The 17605-nt window shown below is 46.4% G+C and overlaps 1 protein-coding gene across 2 annotated transcripts in view; it reads right to left on the bottom strand.

The window, feature by feature from the left end:
- Positions 1-629: 629 nt before the first annotated feature.
- CLASRP (CLK4 associating serine/arginine rich protein) overlaps positions 630-17605 on the bottom strand; it is a 29284-nt gene continuing 12308 nt past the window's right edge. The window contains exons 12-21 of one of the 2 annotated variants that reach the window (XM_077285468.1): positions 16273-16479; positions 13194-13472; positions 6829-6987; positions 5744-5783; positions 5258-5318; positions 4835-4893; positions 4676-4722; positions 4001-4080; positions 3374-3398; positions 630-2497 (exon numbers count right to left, since the gene is read on the bottom strand). In XM_077285468.1, coding sequence (XP_077141583.1) covers positions 2455-2497; positions 3374-3398; positions 4001-4080; positions 4676-4722; positions 4835-4893; positions 5258-5318; positions 5744-5783; positions 6829-6987; positions 13194-13472; positions 16273-16479 — 1000 coding nt within the window. In that variant the 3' untranslated portion in view covers positions 630-2454. Of the gene's footprint in view, positions 2498-3373; positions 3399-4000; positions 4081-4675; positions 4723-4834; positions 4894-5257; positions 5319-5739; positions 5784-6828; positions 6988-13193; positions 13473-16272; positions 16480-17605 lie in introns of those variants that run through there. The other variant, XR_013221327.1, reaches the window with a different exon arrangement.

The raw sequence follows: 17605 nt of genomic DNA, 5'->3' as shown, positions 1-17605 counted from the left end.
AACGTAATCGATCCTAGACCATCTGGCAAAAATCGGACAAGCCTACCAGCAGCCAGAAGCGTCAGGTACAAAAGGACCTCTTCAGTCCCTGTCCTGATCGGTACCAAAAGACATTAGGGCTTTAAACCTCTCTGCTCCCTGTTCCTTAGAGTTAGCACCATGATGCACTATAAGATAAGGAAATCAGTGCAAGCAATGTTCTGCTGGGAAACCATGGTCCTCGTTAGAATTGGTGAGAGTTGATTTGCAGGACCCGATCCTGCGGCTACGTCAGTAATCTGTGGCTGCTGGACAGGAGTCGAGAACCAACTTTTACCTCTCAGCATCCACCGCTTTCACGTTTCTGGCCTGGCAGACGTCAGGTGTCACGCTGCAACAAAAAAATTTCACCGGCCCAGAAAAATCAAAAGAAGAGCCTCAAATAACAGAAGGTAGACAGCGGTGCAACCGGTCCTGTAAATAGATTTGCACCATTTATGTGCACATGCTGAAGTTTTACTTAGCTCAGAGCGATAAGTTTTCTGTCAGGGCATGCCACAAGTTGTAGATTTGCACCTGCAGATTACTACCCACTGTGTCATGGTATATAGTATAGGAAAAGTCGATCAATCACACAGAAATCTTCCGCATTAGAAAGCAAAAATAAATTTATTTACATTAACAATAAAATAAATGCTATTCAGGAACCAACATAATATTGTACAATGGTCAACCTCCTGTGGAAAACTGGTTGGTAAATTGGAAAGAATATGTCACTTACAGAACTCATTACACCACTGCATCCTAGTGACTGAAGTAGTTGTGAAAGTAAGTGCAGATAAACTTTGCAAATGTATAATCTGGTCAGATCAGAAAATGATCGATAATGCCAATAAAGCCCATAATAGACCAAAAGAAAATATTAGAGAGTGGCATGAATTTACATTTCTCCATTAGAGATGGGTTATTGCCACCTGCCAAACAAGCAGACGTTTCATCGAAAGTAGGGTTATTAAAAAAAAGAAGAAAAATAACAAAACACGGATCTGTCACCAGGTTTCACAACACATTATTAAACAGCTATTAGATCTGATGACACCGGCATACAACTAGAATTGGACTCCTAAAATTTGTACTTTAAAATCAGATAGGAAAACTGTCCTAAACTATTTTACAGCCATTCTTGCATGGACTTTCAAAGCAAGTATTCCAGACTCATCAGGTCAAAGATTTATCAAAAAAGTTATACAATTTATATTGTGAAATCTGGTGACAGATCCCTTTTAAAACAAATGTCCTGGAAGACTTAACTGCTCCAAGTTTGTCATATTGGGAAGAGGAGGAGGGAAGGAAGGAAAAAAAAAAAAAAAAAGAAAACTTACCATCTGCACTTGGACTTTTAGTATAGAATTCATCTATTTTGCATAAACATTTTACTTGTTTGCATATAGGACTTTACTAAAAACTGGATCACGTGTCAGTTGTGTCCAGCTTTTCTTTTTTTTTTCGTGCCTGCGCAAGACACAACTGATAAATTGTGCCACTGAGCTGGGTCTATAATACCAGAGACGTGAAGAGACTTCTCGTATCAGAATGGACGGCATCAGGTACAAAACTGACACCACAGAAAAACAACAACAGTACCATTAGAGATAGAGATTTAAAGAAAAGAAAAAAAAAAAAAAAAGGAAAGAAAAAAAAAGTGGAGAGCCAGATCTACATTAAAGACCCCAAAATGGCACTTGCAGCAGCCAAAAATATAAAAAAAAAAAAAAAAAAAAAAAAAAAAAAAAAAGGGGAAAATACAAAAGCACCAGAGTGGGGGATAGCCTTACCACAATCATCTTCTGGCTCCTTACAAAATGTCAGTGAAAACTTGTTCCTAACAGTTCTCCTATAAACAAACGCCATCTTGTAGGTGCTTGTGACTAATAATTGTTCCATAATTTGTTCCATCTATGGATTAAAAAGAGCAGAAGACAAATGTGGCGCGCTGTCACGTCTCTGTAAGGGTGGACCCTCACGTGCAGTTTTTGGTGCAAATTCACCTGGGTGCATTTTTTTTTGGTTCCAAAGCCAGAGTGGATGGATGAACACATCCATTTATACTTGCTATTCTCGGTGAATCCACTCCTGGCCTTGTCTCAAAAAAGCTGCATCCAAAACTGCACATGTGATTTCAGCCTAAATCTGCAGAACCAGAGTAAGAGGTGATGCTACTTCATCAAAACGTCACATGGCACCACCGATCTACAAGATGTATAGTTTATAGGAAACCTGCCATTGAGAGAGCACGGGTAAATTATGAGGTAATGTTGAGCCTAAATAGCTAGTGGTCTGTAGTATATGGAGGCGACATCCTCTCGGACTCCACGTAGTCAAATATATGGAATGTACAGTCACTTGGGCGAGAGCCATATTTATATCGTATGACGTATAATACAAGGGCAGAGTCACTAAGAAAACCTTGCACCGTTAGTGTCGATGATGTGGACTCCTAGATCTTGAGCGTGATCTCCTGAAAAAAATAAAATGTATACAATCGGTAGGTAAGCAAATACCTTCACATTGATCTGGACCACCCATCTGATCCCTCAACATATGAAAATGCGTCTTTATTCATGGGGTGGTCGCACCACGCACCACTATTTTAATCTGATGGTGTCGTGATGATTACTTGATTTCTCAAAGACCAACGTCCTGGCAAACTAGACTATTGGGAAGGCTGCTCATCTTGATCGCTTTGGCGGAAATGTAGTATTATGTGGTAGTCAGGCAAATAAAAGAAGGTCTGGGTAGTTGACGGCTTAGGCTGCCATCACTGGCAAGTGGGGGGGGGGGGGCATGCATGAGACACCATTCTCTGATGGCAGTGTAGTTAGGAGTTAGCCTTATGGAACAAACCATTTTATTACATATATATGCTCTTATCGGGTAGGGAGCATGCTTGACCACTCCTCCATTCATTCTCTATAAGACAGCGAAAGGAAAAGGTGCGGCACTCTGCTTTCTCATAGATAATGAATGGTGCGATGGTGGAGCATGCGAGCGGCCACTCCTTTCAGATGGGGGACAAGAGCGTTCCTGGAAATTGGTGTTGATAATTCTTTGTAATTGAAGCAATCTGTTAATCTTGTAAAACTTCAGAAAAACTACATTTGGAGAGACAGCAGATTGGGGGAATCTTTCAAGAATTTGAATCTTAAATAAAATCAATGCACATACGTTCTCTAGCGTGGGGGGGGGGCTTGGGGGGGGGAAGTCGGGGCTAAGCTTTATTCACAATGCTAATGTAAAAGAAAAGTACTAGACCATTTGGGGCTGAAAACTGTCTAACCATGTTGTAATGGAAGAATATGAATTATGAGCTAAAGCAGCACCCGGTGTATGTTACCTTTTTGAAGAGCTGTAATCCCGATCTGCAATAGGAAAAAGTTCATTAATGTGGAACTGCAAATGATAAGTATTTTCATCACAATATGTAAGGAATATTTACAAATGGTTGTAAGTACTTCGCACTCTAGAGCCAATGGGAGCCAACAAGGCTCAGGGCTCGGTATGATGATCCATCAATTGGTCCCAGTCACAGCATGTCTTCACACCAAACAATTTTTAAAAACAGATATTTTTTTTTTCCCCCCCAAAGTCACTACATTCATGCTGCCCCAACATTAGGCATGATAGCAGGCAGGTATGTTTTACTCCGAAATGCTGGGTAATTTCAGAGAAAACTGTGTGAAAAGCCGGGGACCATAGGGAGAAACATGACGAGTCTGGTGCGGCCCATGGTCGGCTTTCCCAGCACCGCTCTAGTTGATCAATCAACAGGAGATAGATAGATATAGATATATATATATATATATATATATATATATATATATATATATATATATATATATTTCTCCCAATCACTGTTTATGATGTGGCGGCAGACATCTGTAACCGTGGATTCCACAACTGTAGCACAATCCGCTGCTGGGTAAATTTACGACGATGGCTCAACAATTTACAGTGCGCTTACTGTGTCTCGGAGAAGGCGATCGGCTTCTCGTGTAATGCCTTTCCCACTCATCACGCTCTCTCTCCCGCCGCTCTCGTTCTCTGAAAAGAAACAATATCATTTAACATTTTTTTAAAATGTTAGCGTAGAAATTAATAAAACTGAATAAGAAACAGTTGCCCCAAGGGTTTGTCAGTCTTCAGAATTTGGAAAAATAACCTCCCCTCCGGCACTAGCACCTTTCCAGTGATGTCGGCGCCGGGTTTAAAGAGGTAAACGTGACAAAGTAACGCCAGCCAAATAAAGGCTGCAAAGTTCAGAACACCCCCAGACCTCGGAGGTTCTTCCAAAAGAAGTTCAACAACGGCCACTGACTTATGCAATGTGAATTCTGCAGCTGACGTCATGCAAGCCTCAGGAGATCCGACACCAGCATGGGAGGGGAGTATAGGGTACTTTTATTCTACATGGGGGATTACAGTATTTAAGAAGAGGTTCTCCAGTAGTGGGCAACTCCTATAAAAAATGATGAGGCTGTCCTGGCATGTTTTAAAGGAGCAATGAGAAATCAAGAGTGATAAGATCACAGTGGTGCAAAGCAGCAGAACCCCCCCCCCCCCCCACCCCAAAATAATAAAAATAAAACTAAATATATGTAGAAAATGAGCCATAACGTATGTGCCAAGTATAACCCACTTCATGCGGATCTTCCGTGCCATAGCTCTGAGCTCATCCTCACGTTCCTAAGGAAGAGATTACATAAGTAGTAAGATACATATAGGACTGTTCCAATAGCTGACACTTTGTATTTGCCCCTTTGAGAGCAGTGTGGCCAAGAAAATGAGCAGCTCTTACCTGGCGTTCATGCTCCTGCTGTATAATCTTCTCCTGAGCTGCCTTTTTATCTGCCTTGTCTAAAATATAAAGCACAAAAGGCACAATAATTCTTATCTGATAGCAACAGTACCAGCCGTAAGACATGATGTTGTGGGGAGTCAAATATATTATTCGAGCATGCCCGAGATACTCGGATAATACAATATCCGAGAACGCTCATCCCTAACCATTGTCTATAAGTCAGGATTAAGTGGCTATGCTGTTACCCTTTAACTACAAAAAAAAAAAAATAAAAGCAAAAGGATCTGTCTCTTCCACAAAAAGCAAATCGATCCACCTCACTGGTATCTGGATTCCCAATAACATGCATTTTTGTGTTTTTTTCTCCATACCCATTTTATCAAACGTACGACCACCATGGCTATAAGGCACGATACTCACACTGCTTGTTTAAGGCTTTCTGCATACGAAGTTTTAGTTTCTCCTGTGGCGTTAACTTGGCCTAGGAATATTGGAAGTCATTAGAAGCATTAGTAGAAGTAGTAAAGAAATTATTCTGTGGAAACAGTGTTGGCGCAGGCGAGAATTTCTGCTTGTAAAAAGAATAACAGGTTAACGAGGACGTCAGAAGAATGATGGATTACAGAACCATTAACATAAAACAAATAGAATCAGAATTTTCCATAATTGAAGCTCATCATGTAACCCCACATTTCACGCAGTGTTCTCCCTTTTATTAACCAAAAATGACAATATACTAAATTGTGTCATCGGCCTGCGGTGTAAATCTTATCAGCGGATGGTTTATTACGACACGCTGTGAGATATAAGGATGGATATATACGCCATGCTCTGTGCAATACACATGCCTCTAACCACAACACCGCATCCTGCGTCAATCAACAAAGCGGTAGAATTCTTACTGACTTTGGCTGCTCCGCTCTCTCTGGAAACGGCAAGTTCAGGCCTACAAAAAGGAAAAAATAAAACATTCAGGACAGATTTCAAAAGATATAGATATCTTAGAAATCTATACAAACACAAACTTAAAGAGGTTGTCCACTACTTTACGATTGATGACCTATCCTTTAGCTAGGTCATCAATATCTGATCAGTTGGGGTCTGGCACCCCTGCCGGTAAGTTATCGGTGTTGGGTCGGCGGCCACCACTGCTCACTTTCGGAGCCGTTTCAGGTCTTCTGATAATGGCCTCGGCTGGGTACTGCACATCTGCCTCCTACAGATTTGAATAGGAGCAGGGGTACTACACATCTGCCTGCGGTTACTATCAGACTACAGAGAGACTCAGAGAGACAGAGAGAACAGCTCATCGGCAGGGGTGCCGACCTATCAGACATTATTGACCTATCCTCGGGGTAGGTCATCAATGATAAAGTATAGCGAACAACCTCTAACATTGTTGCCCTAATGTGACCCCACGTATGAGCAAGAAAGAAAAGTGACTAACAAGCAGTGACTTCTCAGGGATCCAAACTAAAGGGGTATTCCAATCTCCAGGATCCTATCCTAATATGTAGTAGATGTAATAATAATTATTATTATTATTAATAATAACAACAAATACCTCTAATTAGCAAACCAGGAAAACTATACATTTCTATGTCGCTTACCTCATGCGCAGGACCTTAGGCATCCATGGTTATAACCACTAGCAACTAGATAACGGTCACTATATCAGTGGTCGCAAACATGGATATCTAAGGTCCTGCAATGCCTGCACATGAGGAAAGACACATAGCGAACCAGAAGAACTATACTACATGTATAATTAGAGGTATTTGCTAATATTGTTACACCTACTATATATATATATTGGGATATGATCTTGGGGGATGGGAATACCCATTGAAGGCCATTTAATACTACATTTCCTCTGAATTGAACGCCCAGGGAACCTGTATATTTGGATTTCATAATAAGGGGTCATCTTTGATTAGATAATCCATGTGATGCAAGTTCTGAATTGGTAAAAGTGGCAGGCGATTACTAACCTTTTCAATCGCTCTCCCACGGCTGGAGATATTGTCCTTCTAGCTCCTTTTTCTCGATTTGGAGAAGGACTTCTAGAAATACTACTTTGGCTACTCTCTTGAGAACGCCCACTGGTCTTTCCACCGCGGCCATATCGGTCAAGTGACCGTGAACGACTTCTATGAAGAGGGGGGAAAAAGAAAAAACACCGTTAGGAAACACTGTCTCTTGCTGACTACAGAAAGAGTCAACTGGAAGTCTGTCAGCAGAATAAGTTATCTGACAGTCCGTCAGTGAGTATATTCTCACGGGAGAGTTTCTAATTAGTTTTTTCTGAGCTCCTCTAAGCTGATTTATGACCACATTAAAATTGAACATGCAGGAAAAGGAGATTTTTGTGTACTCACCGTAAAATCTCTTTCTCTTAGCCTCTAATTGGGGGACACAGGACCATGGGTGTTATGCTGCTGTCCACTAGGAGGCGACACTATGCATAATCTGAAAAAGATTAACTGTGGCTCCTCCTATGCAGTATACACCCCTGGACGGCATCAGCCTTCTCCAGTTTTGTGCAAAAGCAGTAGGAGGAATGTAACATGAATGACAGACATGCCTATAAGAAGGCCACTATGTACGAGCTCAACGAACAATGAGAACTCAACAGTAACAGCCCGAAAAGGGCAACAGGGTGGGAGCTGTGTCCCCCAATTAGAGGCTAAGAGAAAGAGATTTTACGGTGAGTACACAAAAATCTCCTTTACTCTGTCGCCTCATTGGGGGACACAGGACCATGGGACGTCCTAAAGCAGTCCCTGGGTGGGAAGCAATGGACGAATAGTGTGCAGACAGGCCCCTATACTTAGGGCACCGCCGCCTGCAGGACACATCTACCCAGGCTCGCGTCCGCTGAGGACTGGGTATGAACCCTGTAGTGTTTAGAAAACGTGTTTAGGCTAGTACAAGTGGCCGCCTTACACACTTGTGCCGAATGGCCCAGGAGGTCCCTGCCGCCCGTGTAGAGTGTGCCGTAATACCAGCTGGAAAAGGAGAATTCTTAAGGCGGTAGGCCTCTTGTATGGTGGATTTGATCCACCTGGCAAGGGTAGCTTTGGAAGCGGGCAGACCCTTGTGGCCACCTTCTGGAAGGAGGAAAAGAGAATCAGACCTCCGGAAGGACGCAGTCCTAGACACGTATATACGCAATGCCCTGACGAGGTCAAGCGTATGCAGAGCCTTCTTCACTCTATGAACCGGAACCGGACAAAGGGATGGTAGTGAAATTTCCTCATTGAGGTGGAAGTCGGACACAACCTTCGGGAGGAAGGATGGTACCGTACGAAGAACTACCTTGTCCTGGTGAAAAGCCAGGAAGGGCCGTCTGCAGGAGAGTGCTGTCAGTTCAGACACCCTGCGTAGCGAGGTGATTGCCACCAGGAAAACCACCTTCTGGGAGAGAAGGCGGAGCGGGACCTCCTTAAGGGGTTCGAAGGGTGGTTCCTGCAATGCTGTCAGGACCAGGTTGAGGTCCCACGTTTCTAGTGGTCGTCTGTAGGGGGGAACCAATCGGGAAACCCCCTGAAGGAAAGTCCTTACTTGCGGCTTGGTAGCAATGCGCCTTTGAAAAAGCACTGAGAGGGCTGACACCTGGCTCTTAAGCGAGCCCAACGACAGCCTGGCCTCCAGACCGGATTGGAGAAAACCAAGTACTTTGGGTAGAGAATAAGGGAGTGGGGTCTGGCCACGAGATTCACACCAGGTAAAGAAAGCTTTCCAGGTACGGTAATAAATCTTGGCAGAGGCTGGCTTCCGTGCCCTGATCATGGTTCCAATGACGTCCGTCGAGAGCCCTGCCTGGGTTAGAACCCAGGTCTCAAGGGCCACGCCGTCAAATTGAGAGCCCCTGAGTTCTGGTGGTAGAACGGGCCTTGTGATAGAAGATCGTGGCGGTCGGGGAGACGCCAGGGGGCGTCTGCTGTAAGTTGTACGATGTCGGCGTACCATGTACGTCAGGGCCAGTCCGGTGCAATTAGGATGGTTGGAACTCCCTCTTGTTTGATCTTCCTCACCACTCTGGATATCAGGGGGAGAGGTGGAAAAATGTACAGAAGCTGGAACTGGGTCCAGTCCTGGAACTGGGTCCAGTCCTGAACCAGAGCGTCTGCTCCGAGTGACCGTGGATCGTGTGTTCTGGCCATGAAGTTGGAGACCTTGGCATTGAAGTGGGATGCCATTAGGTCCACATCCGGGGTCCCCCAGTGGTGACAGATCTGGCGAAAAATTTCGGGATGGAGAGACCACTCTCCCGAGTCTATTCCTTGTCGGCTGAGGAAGTCTGCTTCCCAGTTGTCCACATGTGGACCGCCGAAAGGACTGACCCTGTGTCCTCCGCCCAGCGGAAGATGTGTGACACTTATCGCATCACCTGGGTACTGCGGGTCCCCCCTTGGTGATTCACATATGCCACAGCCGTGGCATTGTCCGACTGTACTCTGATGTGAGAGGCTGCCAGTAAGTGATGGAAGGCCCTCAATGCCAGGAGGATGGCACGAATTTCCAGGATGTTGATGGGCATGGTCGCTTCCACTGGGGGACCACTTGCCCTGTGGTGTAGGTGCACCGCACCCCAACCTGTCAGGCTCGCGTCGGTGGTCAGAACCCTCCATTGACCTGTGAGAGAGGATTTCACCTTTGCTAGCGAGGTTGGCTTGAGCCACCAGTGCAGGGACCTCCTGGTTGACAACGTCAGCTGGAACTTCCTGTCGAAAGAAAAGGGATTCCTGTCCCAGGACTTGAGAATGGCTAGTTGGAGAGGCCTGAGGTGAAACTGGGCAAATGGGACCGCTTGTATTGCTGCCCCCATCTTGCCGGAGGAGGGTGCGAAGTCCTAGGCGGAGAGCCAGTGCCTTGTCCTTGGGAAGGAGCACTAGACCCCTGGAGGTGTTGAATAGCATTCCCAGGAAGGTCAGGGACTGACTCGGGGTTGGTGATGACTTTTGTAAGTTGATTAACCAGCCCATGCGACTGAGTATCGGTTGTGATGGAGACGCTGAGCTTGCAGTCCTTGAAGGTGGGAGCCTTGATGAGTAGATCGTCCAAGTATGGAACGACTACTATGCCTCTGGAGTGCAGGACGTCCATGGTGGCTGCCATGACTTTGGTGAACACTCTGGGAGCCGTGGCGAGTCCGAAAGGGAGAGCCACGAATTGGTAGTGGTCCAGGCCTATTGCGAACCTGAGAAACCTCTGATGGGCAGGTGCAATGGGTATATGCAGGTATGCGTCTTTTATGTCTATGGAGGCGAGATATTCTCCCTTCTCCATGGACGCAAGATGAACCGAAGGGACTCCATGCGGAAGTGACGGACCCGTACATATTTGTTGAGCTGTTTTAGGTCTAGTATGAGCCGTACGCTGCCTCCTTTCTTGGGAACTACGAACAGATTGGAGTAGAACCCTCGGAAGCGGTCGGTCGTGGGGACCGGTACTATGACTCCTGCTTGAAAAAGCGAGGAGACCGCTTGGTGGTAGGCACGAGCCTTGGCTGGCGGTTTTGGGAGGACAGTTCCCGCATCCATTCCCGCAGCCAGAGGATACGCCGAATTGTGATGGCGTTTGATGCTATCCCCGCTACTCCCCTTGCTGAATCCAGAGCTGCATGAAGCATGTAGTCTGCTACAACTGCTATTTGAACCCCTTGGTCCGACAGCTCAGGAACGGATGCTTGGAGACCTTGTAAATTTTTTTGCCCAGGCCAGAATGGCCTTGGCAGCCCAAACTGAGGCGAACGCGGGAGCCAGGGATGCCCCTGCTGCCTCGAAAAATGAACGAGCCATGCGTTCTACCTGCCGGTCTGCTGCGTCCCTGAAGGTTGAGCTATCTGGCAGTGAAAGGAGGGTCTGTGCTGCTAGCCTTGAGACTGGAGGGGGGTCCACTTCGGGTGGGTCTGTCCATTCCTTGGTGTCCTTCTGTGGGAAGGGGTACCTTGCCTCCAGATATTTGCGATTAGCGAATTTTTTCTCAGGCTGTGAGAACTGCTTTTTAAGGATCGCCTTAAACTCTGGGTGGTTAGAGAAAACCTTAGGCGGCTTGAGAGGTCCTTCAAAAGGAAATCTTATCTTCTGGGGCCTCTGGTGGCGGATCAGAAATGTCCAGCACCCGATGGATGGAAGAGATAATGTCCTCAACTAGCGCTGTATTGCTAGGGAGGATTGGGATTAGGGACCCCTCCGTTTCCCTGTCTGAGTCAGAGTCGCAGATGCCTTCCGAATCCTGTGTATCACTGAGGCGTCCCCTGCTGAGTGAGCCGGGGAGGAGGCCTTCTCTGGTCGGGGATTGTGGAGATCTGCATTGTCTGTCCCTGGAATGGGACGGTCTAGATGACCTGGAGCTACGGTGTCTATCCCTAGAGGGGGATGACCGTGTGCTATGGGATGACGCAGATGGACTTGATCTATGGGTCTGCTTGCGTCCTGACCTAGACGTGGATGTGCCAGGGTCATCTTGTTCCTGAGTCAAGCGCTCACTTTGCTGGGAACGGTCATAGCCAAGGCATGACTCTGCAGAGCCTGAAGCATTGTGGAGGTTAGGTTATCTATAGACTGCGTCATAGATTGCGATATCTGAGTAGCCCATTCCGGCGTGGCATTAGACACCGAGGCATTGGCAGGGGCTTCTTGGGGCTCTGACACATTAGTTTGTATACAGTTCTGGCAATGCGGGTAGGTGCTGCCACTGGGGAGAGCGGTCCCGCAGGCTGTGCAGAATGCATAATAGCAGTTCTGCCTGGTTCTCTTGGACCTTGAGCCCGGCATAGTGCACAGAGTGCAGAAGGGCTGCCAGCAGAGGACCTTACAGGGGTAGAGAAACCTATAGGGGAGCCTTATAGGTAATATGGATTCACAGCTGAGTAAAAAACCCAGCTGTGATCTTACCCCACCAGTGTGCCCCTAGGTCCAGCGCCGAAGATCCACAGTCCTGTGCCCCCCGGAGACTGGCTGCCTGGTCCTGCAGACCAGGAGATGCAGGGTTAATCTGCAGCAGAAAAATGGCTGCTGAGAAGGGGGCGGAGTGCTGGATAAAAGAAGGCAAGGCGGTGTAAAAACGCGCCCTTTCTGTCTCGATTCACCCCCTTTATGACACTATAGAGTGTCATATTTGTCATCCGGGGGGCGGGCCGGGGGGCGGAGAGGAGGCGGCAGCTTCAGCTAGGCCGAAGCCGGGGCCTAAATTAGATGCCTGAGGCCCAGGAGGGCTCCAGGCCGGCGCAAAAGTCCGGGAGGGGGTCGGATCTGAACTGGACCCCCCCCGGATTTAAAGGCAGGATGGCGGTGGGGATATAAGCAGGAGGGGGAGCCCGGTTGGGGTCTCCCTGAGGCAGTATAGAGCTGGTGCTGCCGCAGAGACAGGGGTGCAGGGAGCCCTGTGTCTGTATTGTGCCATGCCTGCCTGCACTCCCCCCAGCCCCAACAGGAGCCCGCAGCTGGGCTGGGGTCCCTGGATGCAGGCGCAGTGTGCTGGCCCATTGCTGGGAGCTGTAGAATGCTGCCTGTACAGGCCCTACCTGAGGTGCCTCAACCTAATACCCCCAGAGGGGGATTAGGGAGTGGTGCTGTTGTCACCATCAGGGGCCTTTATCCTCGCCTCGACCTCAACCCAGAAACCAAAAGGAATTGGGGAAGGAGGGGGGTCTCGACTTCGAACCAACACCCGAGGGGTTGGGGAAGGAGCAGCATGGGGAATAGCCATCTCAACTTCAACTGGGCACCCCATAATAGGGGGCCGAGAAAGGAGCCATGCCGGTCTTCATCTGTAATCCCGTCGGGAAAAACGGAGTAAAAATCTTTTAGGTGTGCCTCCTATGCGACACTAAGCAAAAACTGGAGAAGGCTGATGCCGTCCAGGGGTGTATACTGCACAGGAGGAGCCACGGTTAATCTTTTTCAGATTATGCATAGTGTCGCCTCCTAGTGGACAGCAGCATAACACCCATGGTCCTGTGTCCCCCAATGAGGCGACAGAGTAAACAGTGCAGAAACGCAAACTGTATAATTTGTAATGAAACCCAATTGAAAAGAAATTATTTTTAGCCCCAAATATATGCATTTAAAGGGGTTGCCCACGTCTCAGAGAAGCCCCTCTATCATTATAGTCCCCCATCTACAATAAAAACAGCCTGTGTTCTCTATTCCAGTGCCATTCCATGGGTTTGTCTGAGTAGTGGATAACCCCTTTAACAAAAAAAAAAAAAAGCCCCATGCCTTTAATGTATGACAAGTCATTAATCAAGTGTCATTTCATAGGATATTCTCTTTTTCTTTTTTTTTTTAATGTCTTAAAACAGATTTCACATTAAGGTGTAACAACTTTGTGTTTATATACAACTTACCGAGACCTCCGCCTTCCGCCATAATATCGGTCACGGTCTGGGGATCTCGATCTGGAATACTTTCTGCTGTCTCTTATTCCTCCTCCACCAGAATACCTTCTTGCGGGGCTTCGAGAATACCAACGAGAGCGGGATCGGGACGCTGACCTACGTCTGCGGTTATCCCTCCTTGATCTGGAGCTTGACCTAGACCTAGATCTAGACCTGGACCTGGACGTTGTTCTGGAGCTGGACGATGTAGTGGAAGACGAAGAGGAAGATGAAGACGAAGACCTCCGTCTAAATATGGAAGTTAGGAAAAAAAGAAGTAAGGAAAATGTTACGTTCTAAAGTAGCTATAGGGCAGTTCAAGCGTACGAGACTACTCCCAACAGGGCTAGTACATTAATGAGAGAAAAATATTATAATAAGAAAAAAAATATATAATCACAGTAATCAAAAAAACACTAGTTGGCTGTTGCTCCTTCTGACAACATCCTTACTTACCATAACAAAATTACTTTAAAATTGAATGAAACACAGTGATGAAAAATTAAAAAAAAAAAAAAAAAAAAAAAAAAAAAAATGGACTCCCTTTTCCTGACAATCTGCATTTATATCTTTTATTTCCATTTGTTATTGTAGTGCAAACTTCCATTGAAAGCACAGAACTGGGGACATATCACCAACCTCACACTTCACTGGTAGCAACAAGTGCCAGGCAGGATGAGGTGTCTATAGAAAATGTAGGGAATGAAATGAACAGTTTAGGCAAAACAGACACAGTGTTATAAACAGAGCACAGATTTAAAGGCTATGAACACCTCTGACATGCAAAAATAATTTTTGCGTATGCTTTAGTTAATAAAATTGCACTAAGTTTCAGTCTACAACATCCAGTCATTCATTTTCAGACCCCCAATATAGAGTTTGCCACGTGATCAAAGTGTCATCTTTGTCTTGTGAGTGGCCCTCCCAGCGATACAGGCTGGATGTGATCTGTGAGTATCTAGTGCGCTCATTTTTCAGCACAGCTTCTATCTTGCACAGGCTTCATTTGCCTTGTTCTTTTTCTACACCCCATTTTATTTGCCCTCATAAGACTATCGATTAGTGAACATGCTTGGTGTTATCTGAGCATGCTCGGGTGCTAACCGAGTGTCTTCCGTGTGCTCAAAAGATACACTGCACAAAAAAATAAATGGAACACCAAAATCCCACATCCTAGATATGACTGAATGAAATATTCCAGTTGTAAATCGTTATTCATTACATAGTGGAATGTGTTGAGAATAATAAAACCTAAAAAGCATCAACGTAAATCACAACTAATATCCCACGGAGGTCTGGAGTTGGAATGGTGCTCAAAATCAAAGTGGAAAATGAAGTTACAGGCTGATCGAACTTCAGTGGAAATGCCTCACGACAAGGAAATGATGCTCAGGAGTGTGTGTGGCCTCCACGTGGCTGTATGAGCTCCCTACAACGCCTGGGCATCCTCCTGATGAGGCTGCGGATGGTCTCCTGAGGGAACTCCTCCCAGACCTGAACTAAAGCATCCGCCAACTCCTGGACAGTCTGTGGTGCAACGTGACGTTGGTGGATGGTGCGAGACATGATGTCCCAGATGTGTTCAATCGGATTCACGTCTGGGGAATGGGCAGGCCAGTCCATAGCTTCAATGCCTTCATCTTGCAGGCACTGCTGACAAACTCCAGCCACATGAGGTCTGGCATTGTCCTGCATTAGGAGGAACCCAGGGCCAACCGCACCAGCATATGGTCTCCCAAGGGGTCTGAGGATCTCATCTCGGTACCTAATGGCAGTCAGGCTACCTCTGGCGAGCACATGGAGGGCTGTGCGGCCCTCCAAAGAAATGCCACCCCACATCATTACTGACCTACTGCCAAACCGGTCATGCTGAAGGATGTTGCAGGCAGCAGATCGCTCTCCACGGCGTCTCCAGACTGTCACGTCACTGTCACATCTGTGAAATTGATTGTCAATCAGTGTTGCTTCCTAAGTGGACAGTTTGATTTCACAGAAGTTTGATTTACTTGGGAGTTATATTCTGTTGAAGTGTTCCCTTTAAGTTTTTGAGCAGTGTATGTTCGAGTCCCTGCGGCTGCATGTCTCACGACTGTTAGACAGCAGCAACACATGCATGGATTGTCTAACATAGTAAATATAAGAAAACTGACTGAACAATATAGTCTGAACTGGTGCATAACCAGAAAAGTCATATAGCAAATAGATCAATGGCTGCACTCAAAATTTACTGTGCTAAGGCAAGGAAATGTGCAACACATTGCACATTTCCTTGCCTTAGCACAGTAAATTTGGAGTGCAGCCATTGATCTATTTGGATTGTCTAACAAACAGGAAATCCCTGCATGTGTTGCAGCTGTCGAACAGCCAGGAGAGACGCAGCCACAGGGACTCGAACATATTATTCGAGCACGCCGAAGACACTCATCACTACTGTAGATGTTTCCCTCCCTACACACAGGAGATATAAGTACACCCTCATCCTGGCTGCTCTCTCAACACAAAGGAGTATGTAGCCTTTAAAATAAAAGTGTCACCTCTGAGGCCTGCACTGGGGATAAGCACATCTGTTTTGCCTGAAGTATTCATTAAGGCACAAATTAATTGACTGTATAGTGGGTGTATTTTACATCCGTATTACTACTTATGATCCAAACTAACAGCATCATATAAATGTCTATGGTGCTGCAAGTTCTGGTCACGAGACCATTGGGTGGGTTGGAAATTGCATCCATAATACGGATATGAAAATATGGGCACAATGAGGTCTTGTCAACCTTCCCCAACTTAAAAAAAAAAAAATTGGCTGGGTAGATTCTTCAACTAAGGTGCCAGTATATTTAACAAAACTCTTTCATAAGAATTTATGTTAGAGCATTTAGATGTAATGATTGCAACAACAGGGCCGTATACAGACAGCATCACTGCCCCATTCCAATTACCGGGTGGGGAGTTCCGGCCCTTCTAATGCAGAAGACTCGGGGCCTCCCGCCCTCCCCCGTAAACTCCGACCCACACGACATACGGCTGGGGAGAATCGAAAGTTACCGACCGGGAGGCCTCTTTACGACCTGAAGAAGTCCCAGGGGCCTGTGAGTGTGGGGCCCTTTTGTTGCCACTGCTCGCAGGAGTTTGAGCTGCGGGGCCAGAAGCTGATTCATCTTCACTGCCCCCAAAGCTGGTTATAAAAGTAATAGCTTCCTCACGCCCTTGGCTTGGAGAGCGGGAACGTGAAGCAGACGAAGTCTCCGATTGGGACCTGCAGAAAATAAAACCAGATGCATCTAAGAACATTAACAATATATTATTTACTTAATAGACCATGTTCTACAGGTTCCCTTTATCTGCAAGATATTATAGAGCCGGAAAAGCTGATTAGACGGATTATACATTTTTATGGGAACATTTTAAATAAACAATGAATTCACTGAAAACCCTGGTGTTGATGTAGGAGTCCAGTGGGCGGTCCTACTCAGTGACTGACAGTCTCCCCTGTTTGACCGAGCATGCAGATGGCTGTCACTCACCAGTAGGGCCGCCCACTGGACTCTTATACAAACACCAGGTATTTCAATGGATAAAATACAGGTTATACCGAGTCTTTTCCAGCAAACCTATATGTCATCCAGCTCGGCTGATCCTTCTCTATACTGTCCACAGATCGGCACCGCGTGTACAATGTGGCAGGTTTCCTTTAAACTTCAGGCATGTCAGTTAATAAAATCGTGAACCTTTCCCAACAATCATATAGATCATTGTGCTCAGCTTCTTCTATTCTATGCTGAACACATATCACACTACAATTATAAGACCGTAAATTTATAAGAATCTGTTCAGGTTTTCGGCTGCTCACTTTCCAGCTTTGCTGTGCAGACAGAGAGGACTTAAGAATTTAAATGGAACCTGTCACATGATTAAGACCAGGGAACAGATGGATACATGTCGCAGGAGACCAGTCAATCTGAGCAGGCGGGGAGAAGCTGGCCGGAACATCCCCACCTCGACTAGTCACCACGTCCGTGGCCTTGTTTTCAGCTAGGTTTATCTCTGAAATACCATGGCGTCTTACAGTAAACCTGATTATAAGACACCGCCCCAAATTTGGTGAAGAAAAAAATAATTTTATGTTAAATGGGGGTCGGTCTTATAATGCCAGTGTCAGTCTTACAAATCATATACATGTCCCTCATCCTGGTATCTATATAACCCCCATCCTGGGACACCTGCCCCCCCTGTGCTTCTGGCACACCTGACCCCGCCCCCCCCGTGCTGCTCGCACACCTGACCCCCCCCCGTGCTGCTGGCCTGGCACACCTGCGCCGCCGCCCCCCCGTGCTGCCCCCCCCCCGTGCTGCTGGCACACCTGCCCCCCCCCCCCCCCGTGC

Source organism: Ranitomeya variabilis, chromosome 2, assembly GCF_051348905.1.
Source record: "Ranitomeya variabilis isolate aRanVar5 chromosome 2, aRanVar5.hap1, whole genome shotgun sequence".
Taxonomy (NCBI): Eukaryota; Metazoa; Chordata; class Amphibia; order Anura; family Dendrobatidae; genus Ranitomeya; species Ranitomeya variabilis.
The sequence above is the reverse complement of the archived record's forward strand: the minus strand, read 5'-3'. Positions and strand labels throughout refer to the sequence as shown.